The 22,792-nt window shown below is 38.3% G+C and overlaps 1 protein-coding gene across 2 annotated transcripts; it reads right to left on the reverse strand.

The window, feature by feature from the left end:
- Positions 1-1,109: 1,109 nt before the first annotated feature.
- Positions 1,110-21,879, reverse strand: sfpq (splicing factor proline/glutamine-rich). Of its 2 annotated transcripts, XR_002921699.2 has the most exons (12): positions 20,772-21,879; positions 20,129-20,317; positions 19,734-20,035; positions 19,551-19,646; positions 19,185-19,381; positions 18,974-19,058; positions 18,262-18,370; positions 18,112-18,160; positions 16,978-17,084; positions 1,464-1,515; positions 1,292-1,382; positions 1,110-1,210 (listed from the first exon to the last, which is right to left on the reverse strand). XR_002921699.2 is itself a non-coding variant. In XM_024295208.2 (10 exons), exons 1-10 carry the CDS (start codon positions 21,720-21,722, stop codon positions 13,043-13,045), a joined length of 2,196 nt encoding a protein of 731 aa, XP_024150976.1. In that variant the 5' UTR covers positions 21,723-21,879; the 3' UTR covers positions 12,695-13,042. The 2 variants fall into 2 exon arrangements, 1 of the variants encoding a protein (XP_024150976.1); XM_024295208.2 differs by lacking the exons at positions 1,110-1,210; positions 1,292-1,382; positions 1,464-1,515 and adding an exon at positions 12,695-13,153.
- Between the last annotated feature and the right edge of the window lie 913 nt (positions 21,880-22,792).

Below are 22,792 nucleotides of genomic sequence, written 5' to 3' on the forward strand. Positions count from 1 at the left end.
TATTTATGAGTTATGAAGGTTAACAGAGAGGGATTTTATGCTTTTTTAAGCCAAGCTCTTTGTGTCAATAACTTTCCGTATGAAAAGTTGAACATGCATATTTGAAGCAGTTTTTCAGCCTTTAAGACATTTCCTTCCTTCTGCATTTGCTTTTCAGACAGAGGTGAGCGGGAACATACAGTTCTCAGCATTAAAACACTTCACCTGTGATTCTGTTAGAGCACACTCATGCAGACAAGCCTCTTCCAAGAACACCAGTAGTTCTATTGTAATGTGAAACTGTTCTTTCATCCTGTGTTCTGTCAACCAACACAATCGTACATCTAAGAGTCAGTCGTGTTCATTTTTTGCATTGGGTTCATCAGTTTCGACAAACAAGTGTGTTTAAAGCCCTTCCATCATAATTATTGGCTCCAAGTCGTTGATTTTTACCTGAGGCGAGATGTGCAGCTTCGCCTGCGTGCCCCTTTGCCTGCGGTTACCAGAGAGGGCAGCTTCAGCGGCACTTTGCTTTCCACGGCGGCGGGGAGATGATGAGGGTAGTTTAGAACGGAGAACTTGCTGCTCTGGGCGGCTCGGCGCTGCCACACTCCATCGATCCCCACACCGAGCACAGCTGTGGGAGGAGCAGCTCCGCCGGTTCCAGTCATCTGTCTTCGTCTGGTCTGGAGGCTAAACTAAAAAGCTCTCAGAAGAAGTGAACTCTGTGGTGCAGCATGATCAGCAGAAGGATGATGGAGGACTGACACACAGACCAGCGCAGACCCAGATAAGGCAATTGAGAAACTCCAACTGTGACCAACGGACACCATCAAAAATGAATGAGCATTAATGATGCATGTCTGGATCATCCCCCTCCCAATGGCAGAGTCATTTTACCAGCAGTGAACGGGCATCTAAGAAAAACACAATTACTTAAGAAGGAACTTTGATTCAACATAACTTAATATGTCAATTTAAAGCTATCCTCCAGCTATGTTTCAGATCTCACAGTTCAGACAGTTGAAATCAGGAGGCCAAAGAATACTTTTAGATGAAATGAACAGCCTGGAACAATAATTTACAGCAACTTGAGGGAAATTTGGATAAAATAACAAACAAAACACAAATTCAGGTTTAGATCATTTATTAAATCAAAAGAAAAAAAAATGGTTCGTCTCTCCTGAACTCTTGGCTGTGACTTCTGCTGCATCGCCCTCAGCAACTCTCCCTGAGGAGAAAAATATATATATTAGTTTAGAATGATTCCTTAATAAGATCAGAGCTTTCCATTAATGGCATGCAGACTCACGTTTTTTCTCCGTGTGTCGGATCAGCTGCAGAAACGTGAACGTTAGGGGTGATCTAGGTGTCACCCCGTCAGACATCAGTCTCCATTTCAGCTGCAAACAAGCAAACTGTTACCTTACTGATAATAAAATGCACAATGGTTTAATGGGCTTCACTGAAAATGAAGTAATTACCAGTGCAGTTTTTCAGAGTGATGGCTCACCCTCCTTGGATTGGTAGAGGCTCCTGCAGTGAGAAACAAACAATGAGAGGCTGGCAGAGGATTGGTCGGTAGTTCAAGAATACAGCCATTTTCAGACACTGCTGTTGGATGAATGATTGCATATGTTGTGTGTGTGTGTGTGTGTGAGAGCAATGTTCAGAACAAATGGTATGAGGTTATGTGAGCATGCACCATCTGTAAACTAGGGGGTGCTGTGACTGATGTGCTGCATGGTGTTTTAGTGTTTTGGTAGGAAACTGCAAAGACAACAGCGATCAAATCTGTTGAAACCCTCAGTGGATACATGTGAAACTTCAACCTGACAGGAGGGTTTTTACATCAACCCACACAGAGCCGCGGCACAACCTCACAGAGGAAGAGTCATTTGATTGTCATTTTCGGTGTCAGTACTTCAGACATTGGGACTTTTCAACAGGGTTTCTGGCATCACACTCGAAAAAATTCAAATTAAAATAAAAAAGTGGATAAACAGGCTTAAATAATTTTTAGGAAATGGATCACAGTGCAGACAGTTACAACGTCAGGCTCCTCTGCCTCAAGGTTAGCCACAACCACAGAACCTCACAGTAACACCTCCCCTAAATGAGGTTTGCACAAAAGACGGGCTGCTCGCTGATGTTACACAGCAGGTATGTGGGACAAAAAGAAAACGGACCAGGAAGGGAGTTATAGATTCAGAGGATAGAGAGAGAAAGAACTACAAACCTTATACTAGTAAGAAGTGGTAGTTAATTGCCTTTACACTAAGTGCTGATCCTCCAGAGAATGCTGCTTTCACTTGTTGAAAGGCTGGAGGCAGACCCAACTGTTTAATGTAAACATGAAACAGCCAAACTCTGCTCAAGAGGCAATTCTTTCCCTATGTCAGTTGTTTGTCATAGGTCAAATATAATTAACAACAAAGTTCATACTCTATAACAAAATAAGACTGTATGCTGGAGCTGCAACAAGACAACACCAGGTCCTTGCTTCTCTCAATGGACTGCAGCTGTTAAATACTATTTAATTGCATTGACATTTTAATTGAGTTGTGTTGAGGGATTCCTGAAAGAGGTAGAAAAGATAAACAAATGTAAATTAAATATATACTTATTCCCGTTTTATGTGTTAAAGACCCACTCCAATGAAAAGTGTGTTTCGGGTGTTTTTAACAGGTTCATGTAGAAATGTTCTCATATTAGAGAACATATTTAAAGACAAAATTGATTAAAACTGCTTAAGTATTTTTTTATTCAAAACATGGTGAATCAAGAGAAGACATGGCATTTGAAAAACTTCAATTAGCACAAGTTCCCTGCTCAGCTCTATTCAGCTGCATCCACTTGCAGACAAATGGGTCCATTAATGTCTTTGCTTTCCTTGTCTGAGCTGGAATTAGGCTCAGAACTGTACAGCTGGATAGCCCCAATATTGCTCACCATTTTTATTGCACCCATAATTTTCAGTTTGGGTAGTGAGAGGCTGTAAGTTAGCGGGAGATAGTGTAATCAAAGGGATGATGGGAAATGAGCGCAGGCTTACTACGCATCAACGGTCACATCCACAATTCAGAGGCAAATTTCTGATGAACTCCTGCTGCTCTGCAAAAACCATGTCCTAGAAAAGGACCTTTTTTTTTAAATTTGGCAAAAACTGCATAATAAAAATTAAAAGATGACAGGGAATGCTTATACAGCACATCAAAAGGTGATTGGAGTGGGACTTTAAGGAACCAGAAAACCAAAAAGTGATTTTTAGGTCAAGAGTAGAAAAGTAAAAAAAAAAGAAAAAAATCACCACTAATCAGACCCCCCAAAAAGTCATACAAATCAAAGCATGTATTTTTATTTCATGTTTGTGTTAATGAAAACACTAATGGTTACAACAGCACTTCTATGAAACTAACATGGGGCAGAAAAATTCTGCTTGTAGTGATGACCAAAAACACAGATCAGTCCTTTGTTACACAGAATGTGTCCAGTGACCTTTCATTACAAACAACCATTGGTATAAACCCCGCTCCTCATAGTAAGATAACACAATGAAGCAAAGCGCAGGTGAACAGTCCTTTCAGCACAGAAAATTTCAAACAACAAATGGTGCACAGTATGAGGACTACAACCGAGACCAGCAGCACCTGAATCATCAGTGGACCACACAGAGGTGGATTGCTCGGATAAATGGTGTTAAAAACAGAGACCTTGAATCACAGCCTTAGTCTTAAGAAAAACAATGTTTCTTAAAACATAAAAACAAAAAAACCCACTGCAATGTATTATCCACAAAAGGAGTGACACTATGATGAAGATATGTCAATGCAGATATTTGTTGACAGGGTTCATCACCTTAAACTAAATGAGGAATTTTGGGTCCATCAGAATGACACAATGATGGAGCGTTTCAGAAGTAAAACAGAAAACGACCTTTCAGCAGCAGCAGCAACAAATCCGATGACCTCAATGAGGACTTTGGATCAGTAAATGCTTTAAATTGGGGTGTTAATCAATTCATCAATTTATATTCCTACAATACAACCAGACAGATCTGTCTGAGACAAGCCATTAATTAGATCAACCTATAATGTTTTAAAATTATTTCAAAACAGAATAAATTTGTTACATCTATATTGGAAAATACGATTTAGAGTGAGGCAAGGTAGGTTGATTTTATGTGATGAAAAAAACAACCAAGTGCCATCACAGTGGACAACACACATGGTAGCATCAATAAATGATCACGCCTCGTTACAGTCCAGTGTGTGGGTTTAGCTTCATAAAAATAAAATGTGAATAAATTTCACATTAATTCTTGTCAACTTGTTTGTACACATATATTGTTCAGTTCCAGATATTTATCTCTGATTCACTTTGAATGAGTTTCGGCTAAAGATGTCCCGGAGTGGTTTAAGGTCAGTAAATTTTTAAGTTCAAAATGAAAGGACATAAACTATGAATCATATTGGCAACCACAAATTATATGAATCGAATCGTTACACCCCTACACACTTGAATGAGCTATGAACCGTTCATATAGGCTTATCCATTGGAAGTCTCGTGTTATGTTTATGGGTCCTCGCAATCTTATATCGGAGTGAGACAGCCCCTTTCAGGAAGAGTCTTCTCTGCCAGCACCACCCCCAGTCTAACACCAACACTCAATTTCTCCGTGGAGCTGGCAGTGATCAGCAAAAAAAAAGAAAAAGAAAAAACTACATTTTAGATGCAGAATACCATATATCTTCCAATCATGCCCTATCTTTAATAAATTCCAGCCCAAACAGGTGTTTGTTACTTTAGACATGTGGCTCCTTTCTTTATAAAAAGAGAAAACAGGACAGAACAAGCTTGTGTTGTGTTTTAAGAGGGTTGAGGTGTATGGGGCATAAGGGAAAATGCAAATTTAGGGCAAGGGCCAACTTTCAGTTGGCTTTCAGTTGGCCCTTGTGCATGATGTGCATGATGACAGATTTAAGATTTAAAACTTTTATTTCGGCAATTTTATGGTCTTAAACTCATGTTTGCCATTTTTACAAATACTAAAAGCAATTATTTTTTTCTTTGAAGATCAATCAGTCAATAACAGGTTATTTTTTTGTCCCTTTGCCTTTTAAAGTGATTGCATGCCTATTATGTCACTGTGATCAAACAGTGAATGTCTTGTTGTGCAGTACAAAAGAGCCAACTTTTTAAACTAATCATGTAAAAAAAAAAATGGACCAATACCAGCAGCAAATTTGACAAATTCCAACATATCTGTATTTTTTACATGTAGAGAACCTTAACATATATACTTTTGTCTGCACATTCAAACCCTAGAGATGTTTCTCAACCATTTATGAGTTTTACTTCATCCATATAGAGACCGGAAGTATGATAAACACTCACACAATTCAAAAGCTACACACAGCACGTTCACCCACTCAAGAAGATTCATGAACAGAGATCTACACTGTGATGCCATTCTTTGAAAGTGTGATGCCAGAAACCCTGTCTGGGTCACCCAGCAGCGACATGTACAGAGAGAGGACAGAGTACAGCTGAGTGGAGGTTAACGGTTCATCTTGTATTATAAACATGGAGGGGACACTTACCTTAAATTTTCAGTGGATCTGTGTAAGCATACCTCTGGCTGCTGTGCAAACATGTCCAGGCTTTATTGTCCACTGACTTCTGCAGAACTACTCATGGTCAATGCAACCCAAGTGCAGAGAAGAGCATCTACGGGGACTGGGGCAGCTCGTCTGCGACAAGCTGGCTGACAGCAGCTAATGTATCTCATGTAGCCAAAGACAAACACTGAGCCACTCAGACACAACACACCATCTGCTCTTCAAAACAGGAGGGATCCCGCCACCATCCGTTTGTGGTAGGAGGTGTAGAGAAACTTTCTGCCTTTAGGCTTGTGAATCTCCCAAAGGAAAGAACTGATATCATCTTGTACTTTATCTTACGGGGCAGTGGTCGTCCATGTAGGTCAAGGATTGGTGTACACCATTTCTGTGGTGATGTGCGTTACTGCATTGTTCAGGTATAGGCACACATTTTGTCACTTATTTATAAACACTAAGTGCCAACAATCAATACTTTACCTACTGGAGTCAGTAATTTGGTCCATTCACATTGACTTGAGGAGCTGAAGCTGCTAAAGCAAATAACATTTCCTTTACTTTTTATGCTCTTATATTTTCAAGGGTAACTTGGCTAAAGATGCCATTAATAAAAACTGTTTTTTTTTTAAGTGCTTTGATATCACTAAAACATGAAGGCTGTGCTATGCAGTACAGGATTGTGGGGATGTCTAGTACAATAGTGTTACTAGATAACTTCTTAGTCTACATTGTCTTATAAAAATAAAAAGTTGACTTGGATTTAATATTAATTTGTGAATCAAGCTTTTCCTACAATAACATGCTCAAGTTCCAATACTCTGAGTAACTACATTAAATAAACTGGCAATAAATGTTTATCTTTCCGTACTTAAATAAAAAATGAAAGTACATCAATGCTAATGCTAAATGCTAAATGTTGGTGGTTCTAACAGTGATTTATAAAAGCGCAATTATTGTGTTTATGATTAGTGACGTCTCTCTGGATGCAAATAAATGCTAACAGAGATGGAAAACTTTCATTGGAATAAATGTTAGACGGAAAGGATATTAGAATTTAAAAATGTTGGGACACACTCAGTCCACATTAATGTTGCATTCCAGCATCTTATATTTAAACACAAGTGTTCTAAAATCTATGCATTCCAGGTGGACAAAAATATTTATTGTACAATAAGGCTACTATATGTAGCTAGTATCTGTGAATTTGCTGTTTTGAGACAATGTCATGATATCCAGTGAGTCAAAAATAATTAATTTGTAACTAATACAATATTTGTCAGTTTATACAGTTAAAATGTGTATTTCCTCAATACTAGCCTTCTGCAGATTTTAGGCCTTACTTGCAAAGAAGTCTGAAATGCAGAGCAACAATTAAATGCATTTTGTATTATTTATTGCATCTATATCAACAGACTGAACTGAGAGGCAAAAACGGTGAATTGCCACAGTAACGAATGTTAACAGGTTGGGAAGAGACTTGAGGAAACAGCTGAAAAAGTATCCGTCATCAAACAGTAGATGCATCATTTTAGAAACCAGAGATGAAAGTTGAACACAACTGAAGTCTATCTCTAATAGTCTTTTACAATTGAACAATTGTTCAACTTTAGTTGACTATTAATGCACCTACATGACAGGAAGTCATGTGCAACATTTTAAAGTAGATCCAACTTTAATGTTGTTTAGACCTAAAGTCTAACCTAAAACTGCAGTTTACTACAGTTGATGCAAATGTTCAAAGATGTGCCAACACACCCTCGGTTTCTGAGAACTCAAAACTGAGAAGCTTCTTATGCCTACAGCTCACATATTCTGACTGCTGTACTTCGGCAGGCTTCTAGCGGGTGGTGCAATCAAAGGATATCTGTTGTGGCATTTTAATAGAATCTGCTACCAATACGTGCAGATTAAAAGACACAGGACATCCATGTCAAGATGTCACTTTAGCACTTAGTTTAAAGAGTCAGGAACACTTCAGGCCATGCGGCCTACCAACTAAATTACAAAGATTTAAACAATTTTCCAGGATCACAGTTTCACATTAAAAATATCCAATCGTGCTCCAACAGGAGCTACAGACTCTGTCTTGGTTAGGAAAGTTCCGTTTCATAGTCCAACATCATAAAAGGTGGTCACACCTGTTAAGAAAACAGAAATTGTATACAAACAGCAACAAACAGACATAACATTACAGGATTTTAAAGGCAAAAAGATGATTTAGTCAAAGATTTATAGACCAAGCTTCAGCTAAAAAGGACAAAAACTAAATGGTTTTAAAATGTGGAATAAATGATTCTCGTTCATCAGTTAGACATACCTGGATCCATGTGTCAACTACCAATTATTTTAAATTCAGTTCACGAACAAGTCCTTCTCAAACTTAGAAATGTTTTCTGTACTGACACAGGTTATTAAAAAGACTTTTTGTTGGTACTGGTAACATCGCAAGATAACACAACAGTACTGCATTTTTCGGACCATAAGACGCACCGGATGATAAGGCTTAATATCGATAGAGATCACAGATCATTTATTGCGCATAAGGCATGGTGGGTTATCAGGGCCAAATCAGGCAAAACAGAACATTCCCAATGACTACACTATCCTGAGTACCGAGAGGGGTCATGAGGAAGGTAATGGGTCAGATGAGTTGATGGGAAGTTTTTTGAACAAACTCATTTTGTGATTCATGTGCATGACTTATCTGCAATAAGCAGCCTTTCCAGAGTGGGCAAAACGACAGACGAATAAAACTTTTTCAACTCATTCAAATTAACTCAATATTGTTCAGTTGTAACAAAATACAAAACAATACATCTTTTTTAGTTCATTAAGTTGAAGCACAGTATGCCTCCACAAGGCTCCAGACTACAGTAGCCGTTATGCTCCTACAATCCACCAAGCGGTGTTTGAGTTAGTAAGCACAACCACAACTCAAATAACAAGCACAAGATAATAAGGCGTGCTGTTGATTATGTATACAAGTATGTCTTATAGTCCAAAAAATACTGTACTTCATAAAGAAAGAGTTGCCATTTTCTTTGAAGCATTCAGCTTTGTGTTTCATCATTTGAATATATTTTTCAGCTTTGGTATCAATATCACTGTAACCAGCTGTAAAGGCATCAATGAAAAGTAACAAATCTGGCTTTAATTAGACAATAGCAGCAAAATGTCTCAAATGAATGACTATCCAGCCTTTCTAGATGGTAAGTACCTTGATAAACTTAAATCGACATTATATAGACAAAAATCGATTCAATCCAACTGTGATTTATGTATAATGGTAAAATCAACATTTACTGAATGGCAAAAATCCTAAATTGTGCTTCATGTTTGGTATATTTTTTCAAGATTGCTCAGGTGTTTTCATCCTTACATACTTATAAGAGGAAAGGCTGTGCAAGAACAGCCTGCTGGAATTAAGCTTCCTCACAGGATTTTCCTGAACCTCAAACGTAAATAATATTAAAGATTAAGCAATGTTGTTAAAACACGTAGCTTTATATAAGATCCAGGGATCCTGTTTAATGATGTCCGCCAACACAAGAAGTATTTATCAGAGTTTAATTCAGCACTGAAATAATTCCTTGCATTCGATATGGTAACTTGGGAGGTAGCTACCAACTTATGGTCCCTTCTGAGAGACACTTCTAAAGTCCCAAGGGAAAATTGACATTTTTCAAATTCAGGTTTATCTCTTTGAAATATATAAAAAAATATGTAACTGGTAGCTCAAGAACCACTTAACTGTAGTTGCATTCTTGTACCCCACCAGACAACAAAGACTTGTGGTTGTTTCTGCTCAACACTGAAACTAGAGTCCTCTCCATGAATGTCATATTTTCCTTTGTTAGCTCAATCATTCCTACATCCAGTCTACCTCAGCACAACTCTCCCCACAGTCAAGCTGGTCAGACCTGTTAAAGAGAAAATGTACATAACAAAAACAACATTTATGTGAATCACAAAGTAGTGATGACTACTTCTGAGATGAGTTTTCTACAGCTCGGCTCGCTTAATTGAACCGGCATTTTTTTTATGTCCCAAGTGGGTCCTCAGACTATATTAAATTTTATTACAAGACTGTAGTGGCCAATTTAAACAACGCCATCAATTTCTTGCATTTTTAAATGCTTTATGAGAACATAAATCTGAACAACAAAATCAAGTTTTAAACTGGATTAAAATACAAAGTTTGACTGTATTTATTTACAAATCTTTCATTGTTTAAACAAAACAGCGTGATGAAAAATGATGTGAAAATTTACTTTAAAATGAAAAACAGCAGATGAATTTAACAAAACCAAATTGCATTTTTGCTTTTAGAACAGAGCACTATCTTCATGCTTTTCAGTGTTCAAGATGACTTCTCACCTTCACCCGCTTGTCCGCTTTGTTGATGATCTCTAGACTCTCCTGGTCTCTATGTGTTCATGTGCCGTGTTCATGTGCCGTGTTCATAACTTCACCCCAATCCTCTCCAGCCCCCGTTGTGACACGACCACAACACACGTAATAGACATTAAAAAAAAACTTAAAACTATGAGGTTCCTTCTTCTTATTCGATCAAATCATTACTGCCATGAATCTTAGACTGCTCCAAGTTCAATCCTCCTTTGTGACATTCTGTGCAACTTTCAGACACCAGATAGCTAAAAAAGGGTGGAAAAAAAGCTTGGGTCAAACCAAGCTTACCAAATTTTCATGTCTAGGTTTGTGGGATCAACAGTGGATTCCCAAATACATCGCCAAGGCAACGAAGAAGTGGCTTCGTAAGAAACATTTCAAGATCTTGGAGTGGCCTAGCCAGTCTCCAGATCTCAAGGAATGGCCCAAAATATAAAGAGAAAAAGTGAAGACTGCAAAAAACGTTTGACTGCTGTTTTGTCAACGAAGGGTATATAACAAAGTATTAAGACGAACTTTTGTTATTGACCAAATATTTATTTTTAAACCACGATTTACAACCTATTCCACCTATTACCACCTATTCAGTAGTCTCAAGATTCAGAGACTTCTCCACTGTCATAAATGGCAAAGGTGGCCATTATAGATCTCTGGCATATTTCAGAAATGTCAATTATTCACACAATAGAGCTGGGCTAACTTCCAAAAGTTCACATTTTTAATTAAAAATTTGCATCATTTCCAATCAAAGACTTTAATATTGATTTTTCTATCCAATTAATGATATAAAATAATGTGGCTTTAAACTTAAAAAAATTAATAAAAGTGTTAGAATTGTAAATATTCCAAAAAAAACAACCAGGAAATTTATTTTAGGGATCTTTTTTTAAGTTGCTTTTAAAAATCTTTTAATGAAATCAATCTAATTGGACATATTTGTATAGATCAATTTAATAAACTATTGAAAAGAAAGCTGCCACAAATGACTGGTCTTCCCCCTATTTTAATCACAAAAGATGAAAGTAATATGCTTTTTTTCTTTTAAAATCTTTCAAAAATGACTTCAAGATAGACTGCCTTTCTAATCATACACACATTTTTGCACTCGGGGAAAAATGACTAAAAATAAAGCTTTTCCGACTGGTTTACAAAAAACATCATTCATGTTGCAAAAGTTTAACGAAAAAGTTTATCTAATTAAATTTGTTAACATTTAGCTGGCCAATAAGCAAAGCACATCTGACTGCATACAATTAGGAAATAGATATTTAGTATTTTAACAGGTTAATGTAAAGGTGGTTATGCTGGAGATGGAGAACAACAGAACCAATTGATAATACCCAGCCAATGCGATGAACAGTATTGTTGCTGCTGGTTTCATTCTTGTTCAAGGCGGAGGATAAAAACGAATATCAAAAATATATATTCAAATTAAAAAGTTAATCTAATGCCTTTTCGGTGTGCAATACTTTGTGCCAGTATATTGAGGGGGGTGCAGCAGTAGGGCGGTCGACTCCTGATCGGAAGCGAGCGGGTTCGACTCCCACCTTGCCCGCCCATGCGTCGAAGTGTCCTTGGGCAAGAGGTTGGTGCCAGTGTTCGGCAGCGGAGCCACTACCAGTGTATGAATGTGTGTGAATGGGTCTGTGACTGTGAAGCGCTTTGGGCCCTCGAAGGAGGGTAGAAAGAGCTATACAAGTATATGCCATTTACCATTTATATGAGACTGTACTTTAATAATACAAGTTTATTTTTTGTATACCCACACACTTGAGTTTTGTCAGTCTGCCACATTCATGATTTTGACTTATCGACCCACTTTAATTCATGATAACAATAAACTTTTACATTTATTGTGTCACAGCTTTTTGAATCTGGGGAAATATTACAATTTGTTTAGTTATAATATATTATTTTAAGCAGTAAGCCTTGATCTAAATGACAGGATGGAATAAGGAAACATGTATTGAGCTTATAGAAGTTTAGAAACAAACTAAAGTCCATGTTTTTTTTATATTGTAGTATTCTCGCTCTTTTAGTCTTTGTCATTTTGACTTAAGGTCAGCACATCCTTACATATGACCAATGTTGATGCTACCGACAACAATTGCTGGAGAGGTACAATGATTACCTAAAATTATCCAGCAAAACTGAATAGATTACAAGTTCAAAATGAAACTGTTTCAGTGCCCATCCTTGTTATTCTAGAGACTCACAGTAGATTATTGTATTCTGTGTGCAGTAATAAAACTATTCTGCCAAGTTGGTTAAATTTCAAGTTTTTTTTTAACCTAAATACTTTAATTTTAAAATCTAAATGCAGAATCTGATTTTTTTTTATGTCAAAAGGCTTCAAGCAACCTAAAACTTTAGTCAAAAATTAGTTGGCATTAATCAAACATCTTTACTTAACCAACAGCTCTTTGGAATTGGTTAATCCCAATTTAGGAGATGGGGTCGTCTAAGTTTCCCATTTACAAAGGTTATAAAAATAATACATTTAAGTGAGGTCAATCCCATACACAATCTGCTTTATTTTACTCATAAAAGTGATTTGTATATTTTAATGTATATTGGGGGGAGTAAAACAGATTTTTGTTACATATTTAGGTGTTTATGTAATTAGTAAGAAGTGTTTCTGATTATTTAAAATGTATAATTCAGGAATAAAGGTTATTGGTCTGTCCTGATGGAACCAGTGTGTCTTTATTGTAACACATGCTTTAACTCCAGATATCTGGCACAAAACAAAGCCATGAGCGGTTCAGAAAGGTTACACTTATCACTTTACGGCAACTCACAGCACAATACATCTAGGAACGAAAAAGGTACATCGTCAAAAAAATTGTCACACCTAAGTGACATCTAATCCAACACCAATAACAATAAAAATGAAGAAAAAGGAAAGCCTCATAAAAATTAGTAAATTGCTTGGCTAAAACGATGCAACATTTTGAACTTAAATACAAGAAATGCGACCCAGCTTGGTCATTTGAAGAAATTTTATGAATGATCCTGCAAGTAGACAGCGTTTAAAAACGGGGCTTCTTAACGGGGCCGTCAAACTCCTCACGAACTCTGCCATACCCAGCAGTGCCAGGACCCATTCCCCTAGAAGTGCTCTGAGCAAAGCGCTCACTGAGCTGATAGGGGGTAGAGGGGGGTTTTAAAGATATAGAAGAGGGATATGGGATGAGTTGAGTGCAGATGCACACAGTTCATGTCCATGTAGAAGAGGTGTATAAAACGTTAAGGCCACAATGATGGTTTTTTACATTGTGGGCGGGTTTACAAAACAACCAGCAGGAGACACATCCGTAGAAAACGTTCGTTCCAATAGAGGGTCCACAGGTGCCACAGGTTACATACGGAAAAGGAAGAGAGGGTAATGGTTTCGTTAGTCAGTGCCTACCTGTCATGATCTGTGTTGCAGTGCATGCCAATTTAAGGTTTTTAGTGTCCTTGATGCTCTTTTGGTTCCATTTTAGTCTGCAGACCATTTATTATCATAACCATGTGTGTATGTGAATGCTTTAAAAAAAACGTAAGCTCTTCATCAATTGAAAGCCGAATCCCAGCTCATTTCGTACCCCTACGGCTCCTCCCTATTGCTCCAACTGTAGGGGCATTTGAAGCGTAGTGGTGTTTGAACTTGATTTTTTCAAGGGGGAGGCGTAGCGACTGAGGGCTGGCTATACCTCCGCCAGTAGGGAGATCTGCATCATAGAGCAGCACATTTCTTCACGTGTGTGCGTTATGAAGCACAGAAGTTTACATTTATATACAAGTAATGACTATTTGTTTTAGTACTACTTTTTAAAAGTAAAAAAAGAAAAACAATGTTACGTTCTTTCCAAAAGCGGGCAGCTACGCACCAACGTAAATGACTGGCGACTAACCAAGACATCTAGTGGTAGTAACACCTGAATTTAAAGACACTTTTGTTCCATATATTTCCACTTGGAGGGCTAAATGTAGGGGTAGGGAATGAATTCGGATTTGGCCGACGAGCTATAGTCATCTTTTTTAAAAGTTTTGTTATAATTATTATGCTTAAATAAAAACATGAAACATGAAAAAATAAATATACATGGTTTAAGATACATTTCCAAGTGTCTGTAAGATAGCTACTGAAACTTAGGAGATGCACCAATGACTTATTGTTGTAATTTAGTGAGCTAACATACATTTCCAACAAGTTGCTGGAACGTTTTCATACAGAATTAGATCGTTCTCTGAAACAGGATTGCTGAGTCTTGGTGGGAAAAAAAGTCACATCGAGTTAATGCCCCGTTCACACAAAACACGAGTTACAGATTATTGTGCATACCTCCTCTATTTTGACGCACACGTAATTTACTGCTCGACGCCTGTCTAAAAGTGTGTTCATTGGTGCTGCCACAAATGATTATTTTAATAGTCGACTAATCGCCGATTATTTTTTCCGATTAGTCGACTAATCGGGTCATGCGCAAACTGGATGTAAAGCACCGATCTTAACCATCATTAGCTTTTAACTAACTAAAACTGGATATACAGCATCACCTGTGATAATGCTATTGTGAATGCTCAAAGCTAAATTTGGCTGTTCAAGATGCTAGTGATGATAGCGGAAAATGCTAAAATTTATAGCTAAAAACGCTGAAATAACAAAATTCAAAAATAGCCTAAAAAATGTATAAAAAGCGTAAGTAAGCCAAAATAGCAAGCATGTAGCTGAAATATTAGCTAAACTCCAAATTAGCCTAAAAAAACCTTTATACCAAAATAGTCCAAAAAAGCTAGCAGAATGTCATTTTAACTTTTAACTTTACAACACTCTGACTCCATATAATATACAGTAACAACTAATCAACTACTAAATTACACGTCGACTATTAAAATAGTCGACTAATCGACTATTTTAGTAGTCGATCAGCCCTAGTGTTCGTGAATCAATCTGATGCTCCCACTGCTGCAACTGTCCTTTTTTTTATTTCTGCTGAGAGATCAAGTTCGTTTACTACTCATTTCTTAATTACTGCTGCTTTGAGCCAAAGTACCGTCTTTATGTGGCCCAGTTTAATGACTTACCATTCAGCATTGGTCCAAAGAAGGAGAAATTAAAAATAAGAATAAAATGGCAACTGTTTTATTGTTTTCTCGATAGCATTAAGAAAATTGTCATGATGGCCTCGAGAGGCATAAATATCTATCAGCAGGTTCTCCAACTTTAGCCAATGTTGGTTCACATAATCAACATGTCACTACTAAAGTTGAGCTCCTGGTTGGTTGATGCAATGTGAAGCAACACCAAACTATTTGAACAGTGATCACATTGCACCATCAGAATTCTCATTGCGTTGCACTAATGTTTAAAAATCCTCACAAGAATCATTGCGTCCAGTGTGAACGTAACTTTAACAATGTTTTTATATATCTATTAAAACAAACCTGACTAATCATAAGTATTCTTTTTTCTTATGGGCACTTAACAAAATTCTGCAAATAAAATGTCACCACTGTTACATTCTTATTTTTTCTAGAACTATGAACTTTTGAAGCAAAAAAACAGTAGTGACTGTAATACAAACCCCAAGAACTATTTTTAATAATTACTTGAAGTCAATTAAATTTTCTAGGAAGTTGAACTGACAAACATCAGACAACACTAGGCAAAGTTTGATTGTGACCTCTACATTAAACTTATATCCTTTTTCAGCATTGTAGGACAGACCAAAGGAAAGCTGCCAGTAGTTCTGGTTCTAGCAAACTACACAGTCTTGTAGACTTGTGTTGTTTAAAGGCTTTTGTATGCAATTATAAAATCGTAAATGTCTCAAATAGTTCAAAGAGCAAAGTTAAATAAGGAACATCCTTCATGGCCCATCAATTATAAAAGAAACATTATTGGTGCATCTCCAAGTTATCTTGGCTTTGGTAAAATCCGACAGGTTTATTGAACTCAAATATGGCTTAAAAAAAAATTGCCTGGGTCAAAGATTGTCTGAAGACAAAACTACCAACATTTGAAACAACTTTGCCACTATATTTGGCAAATTCTTGATTTGATCATGAATAATAATTTTAAAAATATCGTGCACATCTGTTTTTTTATATATCACAAAAAAGTAGGAATTGTGCTTGGAACGGTAATTCAAAAAAAAGTTGTCAATATTTAAACTTTGTCTTTATGATGAAAATGTAAAAGGACTATGTCAGAAATCTATCTGTTGCACAATGGATCACTGCTTTGCCAGCCCCCATCAATCAAACTAATTGAAAAAACTTTTTATGGTGTGGTCCCATCAAACTGCACTAAAAACATGAGACAAATGTTCAGTTACAGTAAAGATGATGATAAGGGAAAAGTGTAGACAATCAAGTACAGCACTTTCCGAGGTCTCAAAAATTCTCACAATGAGAGTATTACACTAATGCCGTTATTCAACTCAAAAACACAGCATGTTTGTGTGCATTATAGTAAGTATGGCCTTACCAACAAAATGATGCAAAGTGGAGGTATAGTATATGAGGTATATAAAAACTCAACAGTCAACCGTGAGCGGAAAACACTTGAACAGTTGACAATCCAGAAAAAGTGCCTGCCCAGCTCATGGGACAGGTCTTGCAATGGCACTCTGCTGAACAAACACCATGGTCAAAGGAAAAGGTCAACAAGTACAGCTTAAGCATCACAAGACAAAGTAGTTTGCATTGTCTTGATTTAGTGCAGCTTGATAGCTTTGTAAAAAATTTAAAATCAGGGGGCGTGGCATCCCATTGTAAAGAGGTCAATGAGACGAGTGACTGTTGAACACATTCAACTACCAGCATGGTCTTCCAAAGACAAATGTTAACGCTCATTCAGTCTCCTCCTGCTAGGCCAACAGACCACCAACAACTGCACGACTTTTTAACCAAAAGGGAAGCCGGGGCATGAATGAGCTAAAGTGAATAAAAGTTTTCCCAGGTTGGGATACGTTACCATTTCGTTGGCCATCATTCCTCCTGAAGTTGTTCCCATGCCCTGCTGAGCGTCAAAGCCAAGGCCGCTCACTGGGAAGTTCTGGTTGGATCCACCAAAAGAAATATCTAACAAAAGAAAGCAAATAAATAAATAAACAAAATATCAAACTCATCAAGGGGATCTATATACTGAATAAACACACTAAACTGTACTTGAATTAAACAATTAAGAACAGAGTTAGTGTTAAGTGTCGTGCTGAAATAGTCTGCAAATTTAATTGTAAAGGGCAGAGAGGGGAGAAACTGTACACTATCTTTGGGTTTGGCTTGCCAGACAAGGAACCAAAGCCTGGTTCACACTGGACAAGGAAGGGGCGCAGAATGGAGGCTGATTCCATTCGGTGGCCTCGTTAACCTATGGTGTGGTTCACACTAGACAAGGAGCACCGCGGCCCTCTGTGGAAGGCTCTTGCGCCATGCAGCAGATCATTTCGCCATCTGGTCTATTTTGTGCGCGAAGATGAAAATAAACATACAATCACAACATGCACACACTCACAAAACAGACGCGCACACACACTGATCAACGCAGTGGATCGACTCCAGAGCGGGATGTGAGGCTGAGTTTTGAGGTGTAAAAAACAAGAGAGGCAAACAAGTTCTTCTTAGCAGAAAAATTGGGTAATATATTTAGGGTATTAATTTACCAACGATGGCAAAAACAAACAAAAAAAGCTCTAGCAGAAGCAGAAAAATTTGCTTCTAGTGTGAACTGCTGGAGAGAGCGAAGGCTGCGCTCACTCTTTTTTTTTCTTTTTTAAACCTTTATTTATCCAGGCAGGACAGATTAGGAACAGCCTTCTTATTTGCAACTTTGGCCTGGCAAAAGGCAAGACCTTTTGAGAAAGAAAAAAAAGGAAATAAGTTACAATAAGAGTGTGACACCCATGGAAAATGGCCAAGTTCCTGCTCCAACTAAATAAAGCAAATTAAGATGCCATTTTCTGTGATACGGACTCCGCCATTTGGAAACAGATGACATGAGTAAGTAATAGATCCGGTTACATGTGCAAAATGTCCTTGATCGAATTAGAATAGAACTAAATACAGAAAACATGAGAAAAAAGTGACCGAACAATCATCTCAAGCTTACCTCCCATGCCCAGAGCTCCAGTGGAATGCATTCTCATCTCCCTGTCCCTCTGCAAAGAATCAACAGCAGTTCATTAGCATACATTACATAACCTACAAACTGTTTCTAGAACAAAATTTTCACACAGAGCCAAGTTTAGATCAAACTGACATCCATAAAGTTGCCCATCCTGTAGTTCTCTTCACGACGGCGCATTTGGTCTTCCATATCCCTCTTCCGCAGCATTTCTTCTTCACGTCTGCGACGTTCTTCCTCTTGTCTGATAAAGAGAAAGATGCATTATTGTTAATATTTTCCATGAAACTAAGATCAGACTAAATTTTAATACAAACTGATTTTTTGTGTTCTTAGTGGTTAAAATATATTGATTTGATGCAATTATGGTGTCATTGTTTAAATATTGCGCATTAGGTGTTGTTGAATTTAAAAAACCTCACGCCGTTTGATAAAATCCCAACAGCTAATTTTTGTGAAGCCGGATTTTTTTCAACAACTGTGACTTAACAAATTCAACACTGCAAAAAAACAATGAAACCTCATTGTCTCTCATTAGCCCCTAAGAGATGATTAAATATTAATATTCAAAACTGTTTCTCATTTCAGAGGGTGCCACAGCAAATCAGCTTCCTCCATATAATCCCGTTTTCCGAATACCATAATATCAGCAACCTTCATGGCCTAGTTCACTGAATCCTTGAACCTCCTCTTTGGCATCAAAGATCTGATTAGCATATTTGGTTTGACAAAGATTTTACATGGCATGCCCTTCCTGACACAACCCTCTGTATTTATGTGGGCTTTGGACCAGCACAAGTCCCTGACTTGGGCCCTGCAACATTTTTGTACCCTGACAGATACTAACCTGAGCTGCATCTCTTTCCTCTTCTGCATTTCTTGGTTGTGCATCTCTTCCATGCGTCTCAGTTCTTCCTGACGCCTCAGCAATTCTGTAAAAAAATTAAATAAAATTACAATCAATTTATCTCAACGTTAATTCATTAAGAAACTTTTTGCAGGCCATCTGTAGGATGTCAAGTGATCACAGGTCTACTATTTAAACCACCAGAACAAACCTTGGCGCAGGAGATTAGCCTGGTGCTCGTGGTAGGCATCCTCCATCTCACTCTCCAGCTTTTCACGGGCCTCACGCATGTTTTTCTCCACCTGCTGCCTCTGCTGTTTCTCCATTTCATCAAGGGATTTCCAGCGCTTGGCATACTCGAACTCGAAGCTGCCAGGCCGAGCGAAGCGTGGCGGTTCTTCACGAGCTCTGAAGATTAAATATTACAGCGTTAAATATAATTGCAGGAGGTGTGAGAAATACTCCTTTCACATTTAAGAAAATCAGAGAAAAAAAATGAATGTGTCCAAATGAATACACATTCCTAAAACAATATTTAAATTGAAATGTAGATCTTTGTAAACCAAGTGCTACTTACGCTTGATATTTTGGGTTCTTTTGAGCCAGTTTCTCTGGGAGCCCATCTTCTGTATCATACTGCTCCAGAGGCTCGACAACGACAGGACGAGGTGATCTAGAAAAGAGTCAAAATATATTCATTCTTAGGTGGCTACTTTCATTTTCTGGGAAAACTTGTGGTCCAGTCAGATTTAAAGCTTACGAAGTCAGAAGGAAAACGCCCTCATTACAACGGTCCAGGGCCTTTCTGGCAGCCGCTCTGGAGGAAAACTCCACAATCCCCTTGCAAGTGGACCGCCCGCGGTCATCCACAATGACGATGGCCCGCTCAACCATTCCAAACTGGGAGAAGGCTTCCTCCAGGAGCTCGTTGGACACGAATGGAGAAAGGTTTTTCACGGACAGAGCTGCAGAGTGGGTGGCAAATCGAACACGCAGGGGCCTGTTTTTCATTGGGGTGTCGTCCAGCTCTGCTTTGGCAATCTCTGCCAATGCACGTGACTCCTGCCAGACATTAGCATAAACTATCAGTTTCAGTTTTGTTTTATATACTTAAGGTAAGACATAATATAATAAACATTTAAATAAATGACTTACCAGTCGAATAAAACCAAAGCCTTTAGCTTTGTTGATGAAAACTTCAGAGGGCTCTCCATATTTTGCAAACATCTTCTTAAAGTCCTCTTCACTTAAGTCATTAGGCAGATTTCCAACAAACAGGCGGCATCTTTGTGAATAGGTCTTCTCCCCAGGCTTCAGAAGCATGGAAAGTGTTGCCTTGAACGTCTGATTAAGAAAAAATATTAAACATTATTTTAAGATTCTTACCTTTGGCTTATACCTATGAACCAAAAGGGTAATAAATCACGGTCTAGTTCCTCAAAAGCATTATTTTTTCATTAAAATGTAATTTTACAAAAATAAAAATACTTTAGGCTTGACATTCAGTGTTTCAATGCAAAACAATCAATAACCAAACGTAATTTTAAAGACGAAAGACAACATGGCCGTTGTCTTCAACAAAGCCTGTTACGGGGTGTTGGATTTACTGCACCGAAAGTGCCGTCAATAGGTTGTCGCGCGAGACTCAAGACAGTAGAAGGCCTACATACTAACCCCGCCCGTGTTGACTGCATTGTGTTTCAAATCAAGCGCCCCTCCACGGGTTTATTTTGTTACAGAAAAGTATCATTAGCAAAGAGATGACTGGGAAAATACAATAAACATGAACGAGGAATACCTTTTCTTGTCCGTCCGACTCGGTCGTATTGCTTGTCATGGGAGCTTCCTTTGACTGATCTGGTCCTGGTTTTTGAGGCGATTGAAAGCCTCCCTTTTGGCCCTGTGGGGGACCGGACCTTTGGTTCTGTGGAGCGCTAAACCTACTCTGTTGGGGTCCAGATTTTTGACCCTGTGGAGGTCCGGGTCTTTGTCCCTGTTGGGGTCCACCGGGCCTGGGAGTTTGCTGCTGAACAGGTCTCTGGCCCTGTTGGGGTCCGGGCTTTGGAGTCTGCTGGAGACCGGGTCTCTGGCCTTGCTGAATTCCGGGCTTTGGACCCTGCTGAGGACCGGGTCTTTGGCCCTGCTGAGGTCCAGATTTAAGGTTCTGTTGAGGCGCCGGCTTGGGAACCTGCTGAGGACTGGGTTTGGGGCTTTGTTGAGGACCGGGTTTGGGGCTTTGTTGAGGACCAGGCTTGGGGCCTTGTTGTGAAGGCTGATTCTGCTGCGGTCCGCTAGCATTTCCAGCCGCTGGTTTGGGCTGCTGGTTCTGTTCCGACGGCTTAGGCTGAGAGGAAGGTGTATCGGACTTCGGTGCTGCTGACTGGACGTTGGGCTGAGATCCCGGAGTGCTAGTTTTCTGTTGCTCCTGCTGGTTTTGTACCTGTTCCGCTGGTTTCTGCAGCTGCTGCTGAGCCGGGCCTTTCATCGTGAGTGCGGGGCCTGGAGTTGGTGTAGCAGCGGCGGGCGTCGATTGTTGCGGCTTTGGGGGGGTGTTTTTCGGTGCTTGGTTTGGCCGGTTGTTGTAGTTGTTGTGTCCCCTCCGATTCTGGTTTGGATGCTGGAAAGGATGGCTCCGGAAATGTGGGTTTCCCATTAGGCCACCACGCATAGGACCGATAGGCCCGCCGCCTCTTCGCTGTTGGAAATGGTTCATTCCAAGGCCGCCGCGATTATTGTTGAACCGAGACATAATACGGAATCGATGGTAACTATAAACGCAGTTAAAATTTGAGATATTTTTATCAAAAAGACGAACTACCGACAGTGTGCGTAGACTCTCAAAATGGCGACAAACGGCTGGACAAAAACTGGTCCTTTCTTCGTGAAAAAAAATGAAACTAACTCCGCCCAGCGCCAGCACCACCCATCGCCGCTGAATGGTCCATCACTCAAGGGCGGAGTCAATACAAAGATCAATTATTTCTAGCAAATGAGTGAATTCCTACTAAATATTTTGATATATTTTTTCCATTTTAAGATTAGACAGATAACGCAAAGCGGTAAATACCAACACTTTTATTTGGAGCCATTAAACATGTTACATATTTTAAATACACGTTTTACAAGCCAGCATTATTCTATGAATAACTAGCAGCTATTATTAAAAATACATTAATTATAAATGAATCATTAAGGAGTGAACAACAAAGTATTTTCTGCAATCATCTTGCATTAGAATTGCCATATTTTCTTTTAAAATCTTATTGTGCATAATATATATTTAAAAATATATGTCTGTGGCAACAACTCACATATTTCATGTTCTTCAACTATACTGTAGATTACCTGTTGTGGTCCACATTTGTCCTCTTTAGTGATAAACACTATTCAAATGAACAAAACAAACTAACAAAATATGTATGCCTGGAGATGTAGTCTAAAATGTATTCACAACTGTCAGCAGAGTCTCTATCCATGGGAATAAATAGTTATGATAATAAAAAGCTTGGCAATTAAAATAATTTTCAAAAAGTAATTACAAATGTTTACATGTGCTTCCATGATTACATTTGTTTTTGCTTTTATTACAGTAAAGCCTGCAACTGTGCCATATTAGTGGAGTTTCCATTTAAGGTTTTGAAGAAAACTTACAAAAATGCATTTGGCTATTATTTTGGAAATTTACCCAAAAGAAAATGATGTAAAAATTAAATCTTTGCCTTTCTTAAAGTTTTTGTAGTTTAATGTTTTACCAATAGTTTACAAAAAAATAAATATAATAAATAAAGCAATACATTTATTTGTGTTAAGTTGTGATTT

This window comes from Oryzias melastigma, linkage group LG11 (assembly GCF_002922805.2).
Source record: "Oryzias melastigma strain HK-1 linkage group LG11, ASM292280v2, whole genome shotgun sequence".
Taxonomy (NCBI): domain Eukaryota; kingdom Metazoa; phylum Chordata; class Actinopteri; order Beloniformes; family Adrianichthyidae; genus Oryzias; species Oryzias melastigma.

Bases quoted from the DNA above. Each gene is read 5' to 3' on its own strand.
- sfpq (XM_024295208.2), bottom strand. From the start codon at position 21,722: ATGTCTCGGTTCAACAATAATCGCGGCGGCCTTGGAATGAACCATTTC. The intron at 19,647-19,733 runs GTAAGCTTTAAA...ACTCTTTTCTAG, and splicing joins GGCGTTTTCCTTCTGACTTC to ATCACCTCGTCCTGTCGTTG. The intron at 18,161-18,261 runs GTCAGTTTGATC...GATTCTTTGCAG, and splicing joins GGATGGGCAACTTTATGGAT to AGGGACAGGGAGATGAGAAT.